This window comes from Gavia stellata, chromosome 24, assembly GCF_030936135.1.
Source record: "Gavia stellata isolate bGavSte3 chromosome 24, bGavSte3.hap2, whole genome shotgun sequence".
Taxonomy (NCBI): Eukaryota; Metazoa; Chordata; class Aves; order Gaviiformes; family Gaviidae; genus Gavia; species Gavia stellata.
In genome coordinates this window covers 8337846-8360335 of record NC_082617.1, presented here as the reverse complement: position 1 = coordinate 8360335, position 22490 = coordinate 8337846, and the positions used below count along the sequence as shown (strand labels likewise).

The 22490-nt window shown below is 38.0% G+C and overlaps 1 protein-coding gene across 2 annotated transcripts in view; it reads left to right on the top strand.

Annotated features, from left to right (window-relative positions):
• MED27 (mediator complex subunit 27) overlaps positions 1-22490 on the top strand; it is a 93984-nt gene that overhangs the window by 46350 nt on the left and 25144 nt on the right. For both annotated transcript variants that reach the window (XM_059828863.1, XM_059828862.1), the window contains exon 4: positions 18691-18784. In XM_059828863.1, the coding sequence (XP_059684846.1) occupies positions 18691-18784 (94 nt within the window). The remainder of the gene's footprint in view (positions 1-18690; positions 18785-22490) is intronic.

Genomic DNA, 22490 nt, shown 5'->3' with positions numbered 1-22490 from the left:
GTGTGTTGTGAGCTGTTAACGGACTGATAGCCTTAGCTCAAATGTCCGTGTAGCGAACGCGTCTGTGAACATGTCTGTCTTGATGACATTAGCCAAAAGAGGCCTGGGGCTGATTGCTGTTGATATTTTGGTGTCATACTCCACAAACTAATCCCGCAAATAGGATTGCTCCGAGTGTGATGTGCAGCCCTGTGTGACTGAGCACAGTGATTTGAAATAATTCCCATCTACTTGGCTGAAGATGTGCTGGAACGCTCCGTAGCTGGGAGATGGAAATGCTGTATCTCTTTGGAAACTTTGGGCTGTGTACCGGCCTTCATCTGTGTGTTCATTTTCCGGAGTGTGCACAGATTTGGAGCAGTGTGTAGCCCTTAGTGAATGCCAGTGTTACTGGGGATTGCAGCTCCCTTGTAAAAGAGCAAATTTCTGACTCTTTGATGTATGTTTGCCTTAAAGGTAATGTTTGTGTGAGAACCGTGCCATTAGAAGGTGGCAATTAATTAAAAGTTGTTCCACAGTCCCAACCGTTAGAAGATGCCCTTGCAGCATTTAGAGCAGAACACTAACATTGCACTGCAGGGAATCCCTGTACTTTCAGTAAAAAAGAAAGTTAAGGGTGAAGATTGTAATGTGTAATTAAAGACTGCAAATACTAGTTTAACTGCTTGTTTCTGTGTCAAAAAAAAAGGAAAAAAAGGAACACACAGTACCAGTGGTTGGACTAATTAGACAGTGAAGAACAAGCTAGATAAGAGAGGAAATTTGTATGAACTTAATAATGATATCAAAGCTTTTGCTAAAGCTGTGATTTCATCATATGATCACTTTAACCCTCTTTTTTTTTTAGCTTGACTGTGTGGGGGAAGGGGATTAGAGGCTGCTTTACTGCAGCAGACAATCAATCTGAAAAGAGTAAGTTAAAACTGCTGCTTGCCAAATTCCAAAACGCATTACAGCAAGTGTTTCCATCTGCATTGGTTGTATATTCCCTTGTCAGAGACGACGAACAAAAAAAGCAGAGCTGTAATAAGGTGGAGGGAGAAGGTCTCTCTATTTTGGTGGCTTAGCAAGAACAGCATTATTGCATAATGATATTGTATAATGTGATGCGATATGAACGTATTGTGAATGTATTTATTAATGATTTTATTTCTGTACCTCTGCATGATTCCAAGTAGCCTTCAGCTATTTGAGAGGAAAACCAAACAGCTATACTGTGAGGGGGGATAAAAGTACTTTCAAATACAAAACCTGTACTGTTAAGGAGAAGGAAGCTCTAGGTGTATCACAGTAAGAAAACTTTGAAACGTAAGTCATACCTGAAAATAAAGGCAATTAGAAAGTCCCCTGTAGTTTTGACAGTAACTCAACGAAAAGGGAAAGTTTTCCCAAGTGTTGAACTGCAGATGGGGATGTACCCGGGGACTGAAGGGGCTGTTCCCTTCCCTGAGGACCACAGCGGATGGTGGGCTGGCCGTGCCGCAGCATTGCCTCGAGCGGCTCTATGCAGCACCCATCAACCGACCAGACTTCGGAGTTTGAGAAAGACAGTTAAATGTCCTTTCTAACTAGAAAGGATACAGAGCAGGAGAACTGCTTTGCTCTGCTTTCTTTACTTCATGTGAAAAATAACTGTTATTACTTTTTAATTTCACTTTAGAGCATTCTGTGGGTATTCATGTGTTTACAAGGAACCCTGTGGATGGGTTAAATGAAAAAAGCTTGGGTAGCAAATTCTAGCTGATGACTTCATAGAGTTTTCCTCTAAACATAATCTTCATTTGCAATGATTTGAAGTATTTTGGTACAATTACTTTGCTTGTCCCATTTTTCCCAACTGCCAGTGGAAAAAAATAAATAAAATGCAACCATTGGAAGTTTCACTGGGTGAAGTGGCTTGGTTTTCATCCCTTTATAGACGCGGCTCTACTCTTATTTTCATTCCTGATGGTTTAATTTTGCAGAGCACTTCCTCTTTGCTGTATAGGTTTTACCTGATAAAGTCTTAGCATTGTCTTTTGTAATTTCAGTAATGTTACTGAGTAGTATGTGTAGGTCATTCTGAAAACAAGTGTATTAAGTCTAATGCACTTTTCTAATTAGGCATAGATACATTTGCCTCATTACTTTAATTTATTTCCCTGATTCTTACTTTTGCATGGGTAACAGGGAGTAAAACACTGTGGACAGGGAAGACCTTGTTAACATTGGCAGACTTGGTTTTGACTTTTTTCTATGGCTGCATGAAATCTCTGTATTGTCTGTGAGTCATGGCTGGGGGAATCCTATATTAAGTTCTCTAATTTTAGCAACCAAAAGCATCCCATGCAGCAAAGTTTGCATTGAAATTAATTTTTTCTTTTGTGTTTTTCAGGATTGTTCTTAGAAATTTTATTTTGGGAAAGAAAGTAATAGTTTGGCACAGAGATCATAAAGTAGTTAATAGCTTATTTAACCTTTGCTAAGTTTACCTGGACACCTTGAATGAAATGAAATAAAGATTAAATTTTGTGTATGATCATTGTGCTCCATTGTTGCCTATAATACTTGGTTTCCATCCCGCACAGAATGTGATTGTGGAATAGTGTTCAGCCATAGTTCTGTAGCACATATGTTTCGAGGCATTTACAGAGATTCCTGAATAAGTTGTTGCAGAGCAAATTACTGATTTTTTGAGTTGCTCTATGCCTCAGTTTCCCCATGTGAACTGTGTGAATTGTATCATCTGGAAATTGTGCAGGAGTGCTGAGAGTGACTTGAGTAATATTTGTACAAAGCTGGGATAAGAGAAGGCATTAACTATAAAGCAGATGCTTTCATCCAGGGGGAGTCTGGATTTTTGTCTTTTTTTATCAGTTGTTCAAGACCAGTTAATTTTTTGCAAAATTCAAAGTCCAGTAGTGACATGTTGTGAAGAATGAATGACCGTATCATCGCTACTTGCAAGACCTAACAGGAAGCTCTAACTATCCACTGTCAGCGTTCATTCTGATAAATGAATGGTGATGTATTATTCTGTATCCTTTGTGTTCTTGCCTTCAGGTGTTCATTTCAGTGATGGAAGACAAAGTGCAGACACATGAAATAATTACACAGCAAGCTTGGCTGGAGCCTGTCAGTCTGTGTCAAGCTCCCTAGACTTCTTGAATCTCTAAATTGTTGAGCTCTTTTGCTGATCGTTGCATTCAGTGTTTGGTGTTAAAATCAAGTGTGCTCTGGAAGTGGCAAAAAATACCCTACTGTTTTGATGTATTTTAAGTCAAAATTTAATAGTTGTGTCCAAAATAGCACTATAAAACTGAGCTCCCCTCAAGCCAAAAACTAGGCTTTTCTACTTTCTTATTTTACATGCAGAACCTTCTTTCATTTTGGCTTTTGCATTTTGACAGTTGCTCAGCAAAGATGATGGTTTTGCTCATGACAAATTTGTATGTGCCTTGTAGACAGGTCTTATAAGACCCTTTTATGAAGGACTGAAAGACAAATCAAACTTGGATCTAAATTTGGGACTAATCATCTACATGGCAGACTCATGGTTTGAAGAATCATAGTCATATCTAACAGTACTTTATTATAAATAATATGTAAGTTTAAACGTTTATTGCTTTTTAACTTTTTTATGGTTCAATTTTAAGTTAAGGAAAGAGGGTATTAGGCTGATTAGCCAAATGTTGCTGAGGTGTATTGTTAGCAAGTAACCCATAAATTTGAAAGTTTAGGAAATAATTCCTGGTTGATAATCATTGGTTTGGTGTTCAGTTACTGAAGTGCGATCTGTCCACTGAGCGCACTGAACAAACTCCGTAGTTGCAATTCCTCCAGCCATTCTCCTGTGTGTTTTATTCTTCAGGTACCACCTCTGCTAATCCTCTGCCTGCTGCAGCTTTTTGTATTTTCTAGTCAAGCAGGCATTAATGGAAGATTCTGCTGTGGCAGTGAGTGCTCCAGACTCTCGACTCTGAATTCTCTTTCATTTCTAGTTGGAGATTGAGTTGGAAGGGACCTCGAGAGGTCATCTAGTCCAGCCTCCCATTCAAAGATGGTCTCCTGTTACAGCTAGATCAGATTAGCTGTGACGTTGCCTGGCTGAATCCTGAAAACCTCCAGGGGTGGCAGGCTATGCTTGTAGCTATCATCAAAGCAGTTCACCTGCTTCTAGAGGTCTGGTTAGTGCTGCTTTTGTTTAAACAGGTCTGCTGAAAACCCTCATCTTGAAAATAACCCGGTTCTAAGGAGGGTTTGAGGGGGGTGACTGATAGAGAGGGAAGGCAGACATTTTTGAGAATCTACGTTAAGTAGTAATGTAGATTATAGTAGCCTGTTTAAAAAACAGACAGGGAGAAGCGGATGAGTTAACTAAATGAAGGGCTACAAGGAGGAGTGCTTGGGATTTAAAATAATATTTGTATGATTTTTTTGTTTTTTTTTAAATTTAAAATTTGCCTGAAAAGCACTTTATATGTTGATGCTTGCATGATCCTTTGTACTTTGAAAGTTGCTCTTCATTTAGACAAAAGGTTACTTGTTCAACAACGTGATTTTACAGGATAACAGACGATAAGCAAATGTAATGCTATCTCATCTTAGGTATTTCTAAGGAAGTGAAACAAATGTCTTGACATGACAGAGCAATGGTGGCTCTTCTATACCACTTGTAAAATGAACTTGTTGACAGAAAATGCCGGGTACAACTATTTCAACATGTGATTATGCTTTTAAAATGAAAATTTATTTTCAGTGCAAAGATAGCAACATTAACACCACAGACAGAAAATCAATTACAATTTTTGTTAGTACAGCTGAAATATTATCTGCTGCTATTAATTTCTTTTTGTTGTTCCACAATTGCTGTCTTCCCTCTGTTTTTTATTAAGTCATCGATGGGGACAGAAATTCTGATATTGAAGCCTTCATGTTGTAATATCCTTCTCTCCTGCTACGTACTTTTGCATCTGTCTGCAATACCCTGGTTGAATCATCTATTTCTATGCTTGCATGTATTTTAGCCACTTAGTTTTTTATTGTGTCTTAGGCATTATCCTCCACCAGCAGGCTCTTACGCAAGTGAACCACTGTTTGCTTTTGCTATTAATTGCTTTGTTAAAGTGTCAGTATATCTGGATCTTAAAGATCTGCATTTTGTAAATTTCTCAAATGCTTTCTGCTGAAGTTCTTCTCCACACCTCTTAAAATGCTGGTGGAAACAAGCTACATAGAGAACCTGGTTGTTGGATGGTCCTTAGTTTCCAGGTTGTTTCAAATATTTCCTTGTCTGTTAACTTGTTCTGATTGGTTGTTTTGGAGAATTTCAAGAAAGGTTTTCTCTCTCCCGTAAGGTCTGTCCAAATAATTGACTCCCGTCACTGTCAAATCCTAAATAAGAGGTTCATTTCCATCTCCTGAGTGTGAAGGATAGGATATGTTAAAAGTTGGGCTCTGATTTGAGCATGGAGCCTCTCCAGATGTGTCAGTTAGCACTGATGCAGTGTGGCATGTGAGGATGGAAAGTGCTCTTTGGCTGCCCTGTGATACTGGAAATGTATGTACACATGTGTATTTAAGCTAATGTTTTAGGGTTTGGGGGTTTTTTTAAGCCCTTGAGAAGAGTAAAATGAGCCCTGTGTTTTGTTTGCCCATCTTTTCTGTCTTCTGCTGTTGCTGACTTCTCAGTAGTTGCAGCTTACGAAGAAGTCTGTTTTCAGTGTAATGGGATGGGTTGCAGGAAGACAGTCAAAGCAGCAAGCCTCTCAGCAGTGCAGCTGAGGATGTAACTATAACTATATTTGATTTGTTTTCAGTCAGGCTTTCTTTTTTGGCTTTCCCATCTTCATGCTTCCCTTTCAGAGACACTGTGCGATGTTGGTCTCATGTCTTTTGCCAAGTAGTTATACAATACCATCAATGGGTGGTATTTTTGTCTCCTTTTTAAAAATACCTACAAAATGCTATTAAGAATGTATGTGACTTATTAGATCAATGCAGTTGTATCTTGTGTTTGTGTTTTGAATCTACAGAAAACTTCATGATTGCAATTAGGCAAAAAGTGAAGAATAATTAAATGATTAGATGGAAGTCAAATAGAGAAATGTATGCCAATGCAGTGCATACTGAATGCAAAGTGAGCGTGAATGGAGAGCTCCCTTGAAACATTTGCAAATTCACTGATGTTTGGAAATATAACTGCAGGACAGTCTTTTGAGGCGATACATAACATGTGGTAATATTTCATCTGTTTCTGTAGGTCATCAGCTTCAACTGGTTGACTCTCAGTAGCTACATGTTAGCTAATTAATCATACAATTTGCTGTTGTGTTACTAGGTGAACCTCTATCCTGGCAGCAGCATGAATTTGAGATAATGGTTTCCTAATGATTGAAATAGCTGTAATAGCCCTGGCCCTCATGGTTGACTTCAACTTTCCTCTGGTTGCTTTTAGAAAAATCTTTGATATAAGGTTACTCTTAATGAAAGTTCTGTCTGCTAATACAGATAGTTTGCAGCTGTATGTATTAGTATAGCTGAGTCCCATTCTCTTCTTTATATGGCATATTTTTAATTAAAACACCACACTACAATAATACGTTGGTATGTGTTGTACATGTGTTGGATATCAAACTATTCTGTAGCTTTTACTCTGTGATGAAGCAGAGATTTTTTTTTTAATTGGTACGGTTTTTTGTTTATGCTATCATCAGACCTTTTCCTAGAAAAATACAGAGCGCTCTGGGTGGAATACTTCAGAAGATTTGCCTAGAGAGTTTTTGATTAAAAAGTTATTGAACTTTTTTTCACAAGAAACCTTTAAGCTTGGACAGTGTAACTGTACAATGTGAACAGTCATCTCAAGAAAAGGAAAAATATAAAGTAAGTTTAAAACAAAAAAAAACCCCAAAAGTAACCTTGCCTTAAAATACACTATCATTTATCTCCATATTTAAAATTTTGTCTGTGTGCAGGGAGTGTCTTTAGTCAGTGTAAAAATCAAATTAAATCTTCTCATGGTAGTGATTCATAGCTGACCCTCTCTTTATTGGAGCGCCTTATTAGAATAATAAACCACTCCCTGCTGAGAGACGCTGTCATTGACAGACAGGCGAGACACTTTCGCTGCTGATGAGGAAAGGTTGATCAGGCTGGTATTGTCTTCAGAGTTTGCAAGAAATCTTTTATTGTCCCTTCTATAGCAGAAATTTTGAGATGCCTTTGGCAGAGTCGGAGTTCTTGCTTGTGACCATGTACAGTCCCATCCAGGGGCAGGTTATTTCATGCAGCTCATTCACATTATGGTGGGTAGTCTGTCTTTAGTTAAGGACTGTAAAGGCATAGAGACTTTTCTTTTTTTAATCTGTACCTATTTACTATTCGAAGTTACGTGACCATTTGGAATTTCTTTACTTTGGGTAACTGACTTGACATTCCTTAAAGGAACTTGCTTTTTACAAGTTTTGAGCTTGGTATTCATGAAGTAGATGCTCAGAATTAGGAAAGCATATCTAGGAACAAAGCTAGGCAGCGTTAATAATCATGTTTGTATTTACCTAAGGAGATCTTCATTCCTTGTTTTTAACGTAGGCAGTTTTCTCTGTTAGTGTACTTACATAAACAGAATTTTATTATTTTTTAATAGGTTGAACATTTCTCCCTGACAGCACCAGACACAGTAGTTCTAAAGGGGTTATTCTAGTTTAGATATATTTGGCATAAAAGCTGGTTTGTGTTTTATTTTTTAGGGAAGCTCTGCAGGTAATTCAAAGCTGTGCAGGTACAAGAATATACTTATGAACAGAGCTGTATTTGCTTACTATGGTACTTCTCTGGCTTTAGTCCAGGTTTCAGCCCTGCGAAGTACTTTAAACTCTGCTCTGCCTGTTCTGTGCAGTGGAGGAACACAGGCAAAGCAGAGACTCCAGTGTTTAAAAAGCCACAGTGAACATAAAGCCTGTCTGATCTCCACTGTGGTTGCATGCTGATCCTCGTGTGTGAGGGGAAATAACATCAGAGGGAGAAAGAACCTGATTACGAGAGTGGGAAAATGGCCAAAAAGGTGCAGTGATTTTCTGCAGTCAGTTTGCCGAGGTGTCTGGACTGTGTTTGGCAAGCCCAGAGTAGCTGCCATGATAAGCCCTTTCTTTTAACCAACTCTGTTGTTTAAGGAGAAAATTTTGCTCTGAGAATTTGCGTAAGGGAATTAGCCCTCCTCCCCCACACTGACTTTCAGTGGAAGCCACGGAATTAATTTCCATGAGCCCTATAAAAAAAAATCCCAACCTAAGGAGCAGTTTGGCATGTTGGAGGAAGAAGTGATGAAAGGGGATTTTTTTAGAAAATAATATTTTGAAGGGCTTCTCTCTCTCCAAAGTGTTTGTACTAGGAGAGTCTTGTGTTTATAAAAGCCTAATTGTACTTGTTATATGCAGTTCTTGTACTGGAGTGTAAAGATGACCTTGAAGAAATCTTTTGATAAACCTCTGAGTTTTAAGATAGGTTTTTATCTCTGTAGTATCCCAGGCAGATCGAAATACTTTGTCAGAGCATAATCCTGAAGAGGAAAAAACAGGACTAATTATGAAATTCCCTCAAGAAAACTTAAAAGTAGGTGATCACGAAAGTTGAAATGGGTATTTGGTAAAAGTTTCTGTAATAATTTGCACTGGGCTGTACAAGCGATCATTTGTTACAGTATCTCATCTTTCCCTGTTTTTTCTTCACCCCTACTTCCCTCTTAATTACAGAAGAACAAATTGATCTTGAGTGTCCTTAAAGGCTGATATCAAGTATCCCAAGTACCCTTAGAAATAGTGCTATTAAGACTTGTTTGGTTTTACCATAGTTTATAATTTTAATAAAGCACTAGATCTTGAAGTGGATACTCTTTTTGAGTGGCTGCTTGAAGTCTATTGATGAGGTCTAAAATTTGAGTCTTTAGTTCCTAGTCCTATGTATTTCAACATCTTGTTTGATAAGAAAAACATAATTGTAAAGGAAGAAGTTAGAAATACAATAATACATCACTGTGAGGGCTTGAATGAAATGACAGAGGCCGTATTTTTAATGCCTTCATGTCTATGATGGGTTTTTTTGGTTGTGCTTTTTCTCTTGCCTAATTTGCTCCTTCAGGCACTTCTGTTGTATCTAAGTATGTTTAGATGTTAGCATGGTTACAAGCTTTAGAAATCCACTTGCAAAATACAAGAGTCTGGTGCAGATTCTAAGGTAATAGATAGCACTATGTCTCAGCTTGGATCTGTAGGATGAAACCATTTTGCATAAAAGTTGCGTATCTTCATCCCAGTGGCTTCTAACAGGTCATGAAACATTAGATATGATAGAGTCAGTAGCTATACAACACAGCACACCCTACATGCATTAAATAATAAAGCCTGAAGCTCTGATACGCATGCTGGTGTCTGCATTAGATGCAGACACGGCAGAGACAATAAGCTATTGTGTTTTTAGCTGAAGTTAAAAGAAACATATGGTAAGGATGAGAAATTCCAGTGAGACAGGTTGTCAGAGTACTAAGCCATTGCAAATTTAAAGAATGTTTTAAAACCACATGATACTGCTTGCAAACCATCAGCGTGTGGTTTAAGTAGGGGACACTTTTTTAAAAGCAGAAAATGTCAGGGCTTTAGTAACTTAACTGATACAAACAAAACCTGTCTTATGAAATGGACTGCTCTGCTCTCCTGTTTTGATATGTTAGCCGTTCTCAGAGGGTTGTATCCTTAATCCTCCTTTCCTCCCATCCTCTGGAATTTGTGTTGCCTTCACTAAGTTCTGGGACTTGATGTGATAAATGATGACTAAGATCTCTTCCTTCCAGCAGCGCTTGTCATATGGTCAAGCGTAGTGTATAAAAAGGTCTAACAACATACTATGTTTCCTATTCATCAATCTCTCCACCCAAAGGTAAAATCTTCCTGCTTTTGGTAGGTATAGAATACGTAATAGGTATCATGCATCATCTATTGCTCCTCTGCAGGAGGTAAGTACTGTAATTTCTGCTCTGTTGAGAGAGAAATAAAGCACAAAGAAAGAAAGTGAGAAGACTTTGCTATTGAAATAATTCTTCAATAGCAGAGCTGAAAATAACATGTTATAAAATAATGAATTCTAGCTTTAGAAGCCTGTATTCGGGGATGACAGCGTGGAGTAACATGCAGCATCAGGATCCCATCAGGTGGCCAGTCCACACAATGGGACCTTTCCCATCTGCCGGGAGCCCTGTTTGCTTTGTCTGGGAATCTGGCTGGGCAGGTGGGCTGAAAACCAGCCCAGCCTGTCACCTTTTCTAGAAGCAGGTCTGAACTTAATGTGTTATTTTGAGGTCTTTGTCAAAGCACTATCTGGTGTTTACTGAACATCAGCATGTCACAGCTTAATCCTCTCTCCCTCGCCGCATGATTGACTAGTGAGTGCAGGAGCGGTGGTTTCACCTTACAGTGCAGACCCAAGCAACCTCAGATGAACTCCGCTGAACTGCAGCTTCAGTTTCTCCTGAGGACTTTTGGCACAGCTTTACTGTATGGAAACATGTATGTGCGTGTACAAGCTTAGGCTAACAGGTGGGGCACAAATTGCTTGACAAGTTAGGAGTAATTGAAGAACTGTCTTTGTAGATAAACACTGATGTAATAATTCTGGTTCTCATCCAGGCCCCTGAAAATTACTGTTGTTGCACCACAGGCCAACAATAAAAGCTAACGTCTAGTTTCGTGAAGAAGTGGAAATGTAAACAATACATATGTGCTGTGAAGTATTGCTTCTGAAATTCTATTATTACTGATGCTGCATAGTTAGGGAGGGCTGTTCTTCCTCTTGAGGTATGTGTAAAGGAGTTAATGATGTTTTCCATAAAGCACAGGCTAGTAACAGGCTCGGACAAGATCCTGGAGATGACTGTAAAATAGATGCATGCTTATTTTGTTAACCAGCTTTCACACATTCTAATATACATATTCCTCTCTTGATTACTGCTGTGAATTAAAGGCATTTTGAAGAGTGTTCCACATAAGTGCAAGAAAGCTATTTCAACAGTATAATAAAATATCTGCAGGAGTTTGACTGCAAGGTATCTATTTGTAACGTAAAGCTTTCCTTAATAACGTTACGCTTTTTAAGGTGGTGCACTGGAATTTGTAATTGTGAACAGATGTCTTTTTGCTGTCTTAAAAAAATTAACTATGCACTGACAAAATGTGTGTTTTCAGAGCGCATTAAAGAAGTGATCGTATTTAACTTAAATGTGCAGATGGCCAGAGGCTGTTTGATTCAGGGGCAGGTTTGCATTTCATAAGCATTCAGCGTGAGAACCTGTATGCATTTGTAGCACCACTGTCAGCTCATACCTCTGAGGATGTTCCTTGCAGGTTTCGACTATGTCGCTTATCAATGGATTCACAGTGGCACTGAAGAATTCAGAATTGTGTTTGTTGTATAAACAATACAGCGTAAGTAACACGTTTTACTGTAAAACAGTATTTTATTGTTGTAATAGAATGACCCCAGTGTACAGTATTCCTGGCCCATGATGCATGGTCCCAGCTGGAATTGTGCTGGCACACTGTGTGCAGCCACACAGGGAGCTGAATCGTGAAACTGGTTTAGATTTAAACTAATACATTTTTATTCTTTTTTTTTTAAAGCCAGATCAGTTGTGTGATCCAGCTCTCCCAGCACAGCACAGTTGAGGGGGCTGTATGCTGCAGCGTGCGGGAGGGGATGTGTCAGTGCCTTATGTCACTATTGGTGCTGAAGACTGAAAGTTGTTGAATCACAGCCTCAGGTTTCTGAATGTCTTTGTAAATCCAACCCTTAAACACTCTGTCTTGGCTTCTAGAGAACTGTCCAAACGACTTCCCATGCATTCTTAAGTGCTGTACCAGGTTTGGCCTTTTGTGAGTGAGAAGTGCAGATGGTTAAGTGTTTGATACAGCTATATGTGCATATGCTTTTAAAGCAGACCACCCTGTGTTTATATGTAAACACTTCTAGACTATTTAGGCACATAACTTAATCTTTTGCATCCACTCAGTAATAAAACGTAATTCTTCTATGGCCAAAATAACATCCACAGCAAAGTTGAAAACAAGCTAACTTGCAAGAATAAATGGAAATCTGCCTTCTTTCAGGGTTGGGGTTGAATCTTTCAGAGCTTTCAGATATGTGTTGTCTCACTTCTCCTCTGCAGGGCGGAGTGGAGCTGGGCATGAATCTTAGCAAATTTGTTCCTTAGGACCTTTGTCCAAGGTACCTTAGCAAATTTGTTCCTTACAATCCACAAATTCTGGCTTGCTTCTTCCAACACCTGTGGATTCATATTACCAAGACTCCAGTCCTGGAAGTCCCTCATGCTGATCATATGTTTTAGCCCCAAGACTAGAGAATTGTGTATAACTCGAGAGACTCAGGTTTGCCCCTTCTGCCCTCAGCTTACCTCATGGTAGTTAGAAGGCAGTTAGTTGTTTGAAAGAGGTAACATTTTTCCATTCTAACATACCATGAATAAAGATTTCACAGTGGGAATGGAGGCATTGAAGGAGTAGGAGAGACTGAGTTAGTGTGCAGATGAGAAGGGAACAGAAAGAAACAAGACGAGCCAGGAGGAGCCTGGCTGGAGTCTTCCACCAACAGAAACTTGGAAATTGTATAAGAAGAGAGAGGAAACCGCTGAAGCAGTTTGTTCAGAAAGGACAAGAGGACAGTGTTAACAACTGTAAGAGAAGACAGCCTGGCAAGGAAGCTTATAGCCAGAGGAGAAGTTGCTCACAACAAGCAAGTGATTTTTATACTGGAGCCAGGAAACGTGAGCATTTTTATAGAGGTTCTACAGAAGAAAAGAGCAAAAGGCTGAGTTAACAATAAAAAAAACCCCAATAAAACCTGTGGAATTTTGAGAAAGAGGCCGAGACTGCCAGGATTGACGTACAGATGTCACAGATTGTGCCAGCTGTCTAATTTAGTCTTAAGACTTGAAGTCGCTTTCTCAGCGTGAAAGTTGTTGAATTTCTTTTCATGCTCTTCATTGCCTATCCAAGCAGGAAGCATCATCTCACAAATGCTGGCAGAGGTCACTGTTTTAATAACTGTTGTTAATTGATGCTTCTGAAAAGCCTTCTATCAACTTGAATTTGCTACCTGCAGAGACTTGCTCAGCAGGTAGCTGAATCAAATTAAAACTTTAATTCACTGATTAATAAATCACACTAGAACTGTGACTATCTTGTAGTATTAAAAGATAATATTTCTCTAATCAGGTTGCCTGAAAATTACTTAGTCTCTTTATAAAAACTATAATATTTAAAATCCTGCCACTGCTAAAAGCTTTAAGTTATGTATTTTGAGTCTTGTTCTGAAAAAAATAGCTGTTCTGTAGGTCTTAGTAGAGTGCAGGCAAGCACTGTGCACTGACGCTTTCATCAGCGAACACTACATACGCTAGCAAGAGTCTGCAGGGCCAGCCCGTGCTTCTGAAATATCAGACATGTGAAAGAAATTATTAGCTGTGTTGAAAATAGTAACTAAAAACAAAAAACAAACAAAAAAAAAAATCATGTGGGAACAAGTAAATACTGTGCTGGTAAGTGAGAGAATGTGTGGAGTTTCCCATACTGCTGTCCAGAATACCATGAATCCAGATTCAACAGAATTGTAGAGTTTCTCTTCATCTCATACATGGTGTTTTCCACTGAGTGTGTAGGAAAGATTATGCTCTTTTGTATTACAAATGTGTATTTTTTTACTCTCTCTCTCTTTTTCTCTGTCTCGCCGAGATCATTTAGCAAAATTTTCTTTCTTCCAAAAGACCTCCTCAGAAAACTATTATTAATACCTATATTTCTAATCTTTAAATTGTTGTATTGAGTGGAAAAAATGAACAGCATGCAAGTTAAACACTGTGTGGGATAAATGCTATTTAAATCTTGTCTAAGCTGTTAAACATCACACTAACATTGGGTTTCTGGATCTAATCCAGTAAAAATAAAAAAAAATAAAGAAGAGAGGTCACATTAGAGAACTAAGCCATCTGTCCAGTGTGGAATTGAAAGGCATTTATAATGAATTACTTTTCTATATTCCTGTCTTTTGGGGGGGCCTTGATGTGAATCAGAGAGATGTTACAAGAGCGTTTACCTACAAAGATGGTTCCTGAATTATTTCTGCCTTGTCAACCTGATGTTTTAGTATGAAACTTCTCGTTTAGCATTTTGCATAACTAATTAGTCCCTTATAAACAGTATTTTCTAACTGGCTTCAAAAGTGTCTTCTGTCCATTCCAGGCATTGTTCCTCTAATACGGACTAAAGGATTTATGTATACGCTTAGTGGCAAAATGGCAGAGAGGTTTTTCAAAGACTGTTGCTTTATTCTAGTGTTGATTTTTCTGCATGTTCATAACAAGACTTCATTTGGCCTGTAACATTTTGAATTAATTTTCGTCTTTGCTAATGTTCATGAAGTAGGTTGTCGTGGTTTGACTTTCTCAGTATTAATGTAGCATGTTTGTAGAAAAAAATATTCTACTACATTAAAACAAAAATAACTATTTATAGTGCTGACAGTCTTGGAGAGCATCTGATGTCAGGTGTGAGCTTACTGGCTGGTTCTGTTGCACATTCAGGTGCATACCCCTAAATGATACCATTATCATTTTTTAAAATAAAGATTTTTCTGTCAAAAATATAATTTTAAAACCTCCTTAAAAATCATGAATCTATGTCATGAAGGAGAGAAAGAAGAGGAAAAAATGGGAGAGGGAAGTTGGTACAAACCTGCTATTAAAGCTTCTTTAAAAATCTTTCCTCTGACCAGTAAAATTACATTAGCAAAATTGCTTTAGTATTTGATATGATTTCATGTCCTGTCTTGATAGGACAAGAGGAAATGGCCGCAAGTTGTGCCAGGGGAGGTTTAGATTGGACATTAGGAAAAACTTCTTCACAGGAAGGGTTGTCAGACGCTGGAACAGGCTGCCCAGGGAGATGGTTGAGGCACCATCCCTGGAGGTATTGAAAAGATGTGTGGATGAGGCGCTTAAGGACGTGGTTTAGTGGTGGACTAAGCAGTGTTAGGTTTATGGTTGGACTTGGTGGTCTTAAAGGTCTTTTTCCAACCTGAATGATTCTATGATCGGGAGTCCTGTTGGTCGAGTCTGTTGTTCTTTTCTGACTAGGATGCATACGGATCTGGACTAGGACACGGGTATTGATGAAGTTACTTGAAGCTTTTTTGAATAGAATGGGACTAACGTAGGATGTTGCAATTGTAAGGTGTTAATGTATTGTCTTTTGAGGCCTAGAAGAGTGAGTAAGATGAAATTCTGTCTATAAAGAGTTCAAATACTGTGATGTAATTGAATATGGGGATTACTGGGTATGATCTTTTGCAGTCATTTGCGGTCTGTCTTCAGACCTTTTTGAGCATCTTTTGCATGATAGAGAAGCTATGGGGAGGGAGTTTCTCTAGAGACTCTATTCAACCCTTCATAGATAGGACAATGCCTGTTCTGGGACAAGAAGAGAAGCTGCTACCGTATAATTTCAGCTTGTATTTAATTCTGAGAATTCCTTTTTTTTTTCTCTCTTAAGATTAAGATAAGCCAAATGTTGGAGCAAATCTATTTCCATTTGCTTTTCCCTGCTTTGCATTTTTTCTTCTGGGTTTGTAAATGCTCGTTCCAACCAGCATCTTTTGTAAGTAGGAGAAAACAGATGTGGTAAGTATGTTAAAACTTAAAGTGCTTATTGGCAAAGTAAAATTAGACTTTTCTCCATCCATAAGTGCTATGCTTCTCTGAGCCTGCAAGAGGTTCTGTAACGTAAATAGGAACTATCGTATTTCTGAGCTAAAACTGGTTGGACAGAGTTGTGTAAATTGTGACTGCTTATTTTGGCACTAAATTAATGTAATTCAGTTCTGCAAAATAAGTTCCAGACAGCAGCTTTTTCTCTGACCCTCTTTCCAGACAGCCTCAGGAGTGCACTTTATCTTGTCTTTATCATATGTTCTTCAGTTTTCTCTGAAGTCGTCACCAGTTACACTTTTACATTACTTTGCTGTATCTGATTTATCATACCCATCCCTTCACAAGATGTTTTACCAGATGTCCTCTCTGAAGGGCATATCTATAGAAGAATTTTGCCTTAGATTACGTTGTTTGTCATTTTATATTTGAGGCCGCCATGTAGTCAGGCTAATTCAGTCATTATATATGCATCTTTGAGGAATCCTTCTGTTCTGATGAGTCCTCAGGAAACCCCGATGTCTACTTGACAAAAGGCAAAGGGGCAAAACAATGATACGTACATCGGTGCCCTTTATCATGTTGGTCTTAGATTTTTTCTGACAACCTCCTGACTGAGAAGAGAAGGCAAAGGCTACCTGTGTGGGTGGTCCTGACAGAGTTGCTGAGCCTTGCCCAAGCAAAACATTTTATTTCCTTACATGTGTGGTTTTAATTTTCTTTTTTTGTCAGCTGACCTAGGAAGAGTGGTACAAAATTAAAAGGCTTTGAAGCCCAAAATATCTTAGCACTCATGTTTAAGTTCTTTCAGAAGGTGTTAATACAAATTAGAGGATTTCTGTTTCGCTGTATGTGTGATTTCACTTAAAGAGAAGACTCTTCACAAGCTCCCTGTGAATTCCCTGTTCTGCCTTATACTGCTCAGGTAGTACAAGGTGACAGTTGGGTTTGAGTCAAATTTTAAGGCATGTGGTCAAGACAAGTTTTACATTTAAAAAATAATCATATCTAAGAAAGAGTTGAAGAATTGATTACCTCCAACCAGCCTTTTTCAGAAGGACCTAAGCAGATTAAATGCCCTAGTCCAACTGTTGTTTATATGACTTAAAATTACTTGAATTTTCCTTCTTTAATGCATATAGACTGTGTCAGTGTCTTGGTTTACGCAACTTCATATTTTGTTTGTTTTTAACTTATTATTGCCCAAAGCTTGGACAAATTAGAAAACTGAAGTTATGCAGTAATTCGCATCACAGAGTGCAAGGCCGTAAGACATGTTCCTAACCACGTATTAATCAAGAAACACAGAATCTCTCCTTGCCTGTTTCACAATCAGTCATCTCTATTCACACACAAGCGATAGCTGAATTTATTTGCGAGCCTGGAGTAATTGCATTTACGAAACAGTATAAACTCTCATGCTGTATAAAAAAAGTATGGTGTTCGGTGATGTTTAAAATTAGTTAGGTGCGTACTGTCGATGTGTAGCTTACTCATCCTGAAGCACTGTCTTACGCGTCTCCTCTTTCACCGTGCTAAGGAAGTTCTTGGCTTATGGATGTTTTGACTTTGCTTATCAGCAAGCAAGCTGTTAATGAGTCATTCAAGTGAATGGGGAAACTTTTTTCTGCACAACAAGAAGCGCGAATTAAGATTTTTAGGCAAAATTGTCATAACTAATTCCATTCTTGTGTTACTTTCAAAGTGGCCTGACTTTACCAGCTGTGTAAGTGCAGCTTTCTTGATTTTTATTTCATTTTTTTCTGATGACTTTTAATCCCTTGCAAAATAGCAACTGGAGCATAGCACCTCATTGGTTTTGGGGGGGGTTTAGCAACTAATATTAGAACTGAATAACTTTGAAGAGCAAGAATTCAACATTTTTTGCCTTTATTTAAGCAGGTTAAAGGGAAATAATTAGATTTTTCAGTTTCACTGTTAATCTAACTGGAGCAACCAATTTTTCCGAAATCTTTTTTTCAGAGCATGTATGTGGGCTAGCATGAAAACAGTTTTATCAATAAATTCATTCATGGATCTGATCAAGTTGCAGAGTTTGTAGATGCATATGATAACAAGGCAGCAGTGTCCCTCCCTTCTTCCGCGTACTTCAGGAGGACTGAAAGTAGTACTGGAGGACAGCTTAGTGCAGAGATGACACAGAACTGTCTTGTAAACTCTGCTAAAGCAAATACTGTGCATTTTAATGTGTCCAGAAGAATGGCTGAAGGATGTGAGACATGCCCATGGGATGGGGCGATGTGTCCTGGGAAATAAGGTCCCTGGAAAGAAGTTTTGGCTGTTAATGGATGTCAGCTCTTAATACGGTACCAGGGAACCAAGATAAATGTATGCGGCTCGCTTTGGCCTGTGAAAGCAGAGGGATTATGCCAAGCAGAAAGGATGTTATTTTACCTCTGTGTTTGGTCACCCCAGACTAACTCCTGGAATGTACTAGCCAATTTCAGAGTCACCAGTGCATGAAATAAATTTGAAAGTTTCAGGAAAAAAACCCCTAAGAATAGTCTGAAGAATTTGAGAAAACCTCTATCTGTTTAGTTTTTCAAAGAGGGGGTAACGAGGTGACAACCTGTGAATTCCTACGCTGGAAGAGTAATTCTGATAATGTATCCTTTGACCCCCTGAGGCAAAAGTGTAGAAATACGATGGCAAGAGTTTGAGGCTGACAGATTTGGACTAAAAATTAAGTGAGCGCATGTTTTTAAGGGCAGAGAAATTAATTTTCAAAACAACTTACATAGGGCCTTTTTGGTATATTTCCTCTTATCAATAACTTTTTGAATTATGTGTTTTTGAAGAATATGCAGGTATAAAAGATAAATTAATTCAGGAAAGTCCTTTGGACGTTGTTAAAAAGGGCTAATAATATGAGTCTGTGATAAGGAACGTGTGTATTGATTCTGTTGTTCTGGTTTGTTTGGTAGATATGTTGATGATGTGATCAATCGCATTGATAGGATGTTCCCTGAAATGTCTATCCAGCTGTCCCGGCCAAATGGAACCTCGGCAATGCTTCTGGTAAGTTGGATCATTTAATCCCTTGAGATGGATTTCTTAAGGGATTGAATTACTGTTCCTAAAATGCAGGTTATTAAGGATATTTTTTTCAGAAACATACTGTTCTTCATTTGTGACAGCAGTGTAGAATCTTTCTTGCTCTTAGGCAAATGAGCGATAAAAAGAATTTCACCTTTAAACAAAAGAGCTATTGCTTTTTATTGTTAAATGTGATTGTAGAAATATGAGTGCAAACTCAAATATTCACTGTGTTTTTCAGCAGTCTTGGCAATGAATGAGTCTTAATCATGATAATTAGGAAGGAAAAGAGTGGTGGGAGGAAGAAAATAAGGAGGAAACTAATATGATTTAAATTTGTTCAAATTGTTCTTGGGTCAGTGAATTTCTGCTATATGATGAAGTCAAGAATTTGCCTTTGAAGTAAATGAGCAGTAAAGGCTGGATTAGAGATAAACAAGTCCAATACATACGACTTATTTCTGCCTGACCAAGCAAGATTTCATTCCAGAAGAACCTATTGTTCACATCAATTTTCACAGGCAGCTGTTGTGCTTATAGCAAGAGAAGTCTTCAAAGCTTTTACTCTAAGACAGCAATGTGGAAGTGGAATCTGTAGCGTAGCAATTGGATGCTGATTTTCCTCTAGTAGGGTGAAAGGCAGAAGTCACATCTTTTGCCAAATTTTAAATAGAACTAGAAAATATACTGTATACGCAGGTGGAGAACTGAGACCAGATCAGTCTTTTCCATCTGAGATTTCTCATGGCACTTCCTCTTATTTTTTACTTTCTCACATGAGCTATTACAAAAGGTTTGGGTGTAGTGTACATGTGAGTATATTTCTGGTTTTCAAGCAAATGGTGAAGTGAATCTGAAAATCAGCTATTTTGTCAAAACAAACTTGTTGAGTCAATATAAGTCGAAGTTAGGATTGCTCCTTAGATTTTATATTGTTTTTAGAGTTTGTTGACGTTAAAACACTATTATGGTTAGATTTTTGCCTGTCTTTTTCAAAGGTGCTGTTAATTTCTCTATAGTAAGTATAGCTGTGATTATGTTTAGTTTTAATTAATCAACTGTCTAACATCCCATTATTAACTTTCTTTGAACAGCCTCAAATTTGCAAGAGATTAACTGAGTCAGAGTTTAAAATAAACAGCTGGCATTAAAATATTTAATCTGCAATTGTTGGATTCACCAAGTGGAACAATATATTCCAGAAAAGAATTGAATTAATCAGTGCAGTCTTAGGAAGCTATAAGTCTTGGAAGCTTTTGCATTTCCTCTTAAGCTGACTTTATATTTAATTATTTTGCTATAGAAAAATGTCTGGGTTTACTTCCTTACTTTGAAACCCTTTCCATTCTCTTAGAGCCCCTTTCTGCATATGGCAAGGACCTTCCACTTCTAATGGCTTTTTGAGGTCAGAAAATAGATGACGCTTTTCAAGATTCAGGTGCAATTAGGAAATTAGGTAAATTATCTTGGACATGACTGATAAGGAATGAGGTAGGGTGGTAACTGTAAAAGAAGCCCCTTTTACAAGCAGTAGCAATTTAATGAATTCCATGTTGCAGATGCTCTCTAAATCAAGGACGTTATTGTTGCTACAAGATAGCAGCCCTGTATTGAACCAGTGGTATGCATATTTTCCTTGGATCAGAGATCAAAAAGATTGTTTTTAAAGTATTTTTGTATGTGATTGTGTGATGGGTTTATCATTTTTTCTTCTAGGCAGGTTTTCCCTCTTTCCCATCTGTCTCAGTTGATGTTGCCAATATGGCACTTTCCATCTGGCCCCGGCTGCTACAGAAGCTTTTGCTGTTTTCAGCCACGAATCATTCAGTGAAAGGTGCTGCAGGATGGGCAGTGTGAAGAGCACCTCCCCCAGAAGAAGGGAGGCTTCTTCAGTACTTGTGATTTCTCACTCTGAACTTATCCCAAGTTAGATTTGGAGTTGCTCCCTTGCAGCAGCGTGGTTTACCACAACACCAAAGGATTCAGATAATGCTTATTTTATTTAAAAATATTTCACAACCATACTGTTTGCCCAGAGTTAATTAACTAACTGTATAGTCGCAACCATTTTCATCCTTGGACTGTTTATATCAAACCTGCCACCGCTTATGAAGGTCTTTGATGCAGAGGTCTAGTTGTTATATTAAAACATCTTTAAAAACAATTATTCCATTTATCAGAAAAGACATGTATTCATCTTCAAAGGCACTGGTAAGCACTATACGTATTTTAAGAATGTGCAAATGATAGGAAGGAGATGGGGGGAAAAAGGGGAAGGGAGTACCTGTGAGATTCTTTGAAACTTCAGAATAGCTGGAGACTTTGCCAAACAAATCAACTTTAGGAAAAAGACCTAATACAGAAGGTTTCAGCCCCAGACTCTACAGCTTCATGTGCACATGGAAATCAATTTATGTCCTTAGCTGTAGAGGTGGGACTTTCATGGTCTAAGATTTATCCAGTGGATATTTCAAGAGGAATAATTAGCAGCCGTGTGAGCCTGCTGGTCAAACTCTTCTGGCGAGAAACCTTTGTGTTAAGCTGGGTTCTCCCGAACCAGGCTACAGCTTTCACATAAGCTGAGAACTTTAACCAAAGAGAAAAATAGACTATTCCTGAGAGCCTGAATGCTGGGTCTTGAAAGGTTGCTGCCTCCTCGTCCTTTGAGGTTACTGTTTCCTCCAGACAATAAGGAGGTTTTTTATACTTTAGATTTATACACAGCAATTGTACCTCATTAGTCTGGATTTATGCTACACAGACCAAACACATAAATAATTGAAACCTTTCAGAGCTGTGTGAAATCCTCAACTGATTTTAAAAGCAGTTTATCATGGCATTTCAAGGTGCTGTGTAATCCCAATCTTCACTAGTGATTTTTCAATTAATCTTTTAATCGCACTATGCATAAAAAAGACTAAACATAGAATTATATCAGCTTTAATAACAGTGTTATGCAAAATTAATTTCCAGCAGCAGCAGAGGGAACTGCGGACTCCTTAAGGTTTTTGTGAGATTTTGTTGGTCAAATGCCAGGAATTGTAAATAGATAAACCTCATCTCATATGTTAAGAAAACATGAATTGATTTTTAATTAATGAAAAATACCTAGATTTTTGCTTGTTTTGGAAGATTAGATGTATTCCTAGATATACATTGTTTTTTCTAATAAAATAACTTGATGGTGTGATTATTACATGATTGTTTCACGCACCTTGTTTCCATTATCAAAATTCAGAATATTTTTCCAATGTGAAACACTTAATTCCTGTGTACAATTCATTCATTGATATCAGAAATATTTTAGAAAATGGTAAACATTAGCCCTATTTTCCAATTGACAAATAACAACTTCCTTAGGCCCATGTACCTAGCCAGTCCTAATATAGGTGTAGAAACTTATTTTCTTGTCTTCATCTGGGAACTACTTTGTCTTTAAAATCCTTTGTCTCCCCAGTGTTTGTAAAGCTGTGTGAAAGCACTACTATAAAGTTACAAACACTGGGTAAATATTTTTACAGATAATTGAATAGTTTTCTGTTATTTGAGCTGTTTCTAAAGGATAATTATATGTATAATTAACTTCCAGTTTGAAAAATTGAATTCTTTCTGCCAAACCAAAGCTCATGGCAGAAATCATGATTTCTTCTTTTTGTATTATCTTACAGATTTTTTGATGCTAAATTAA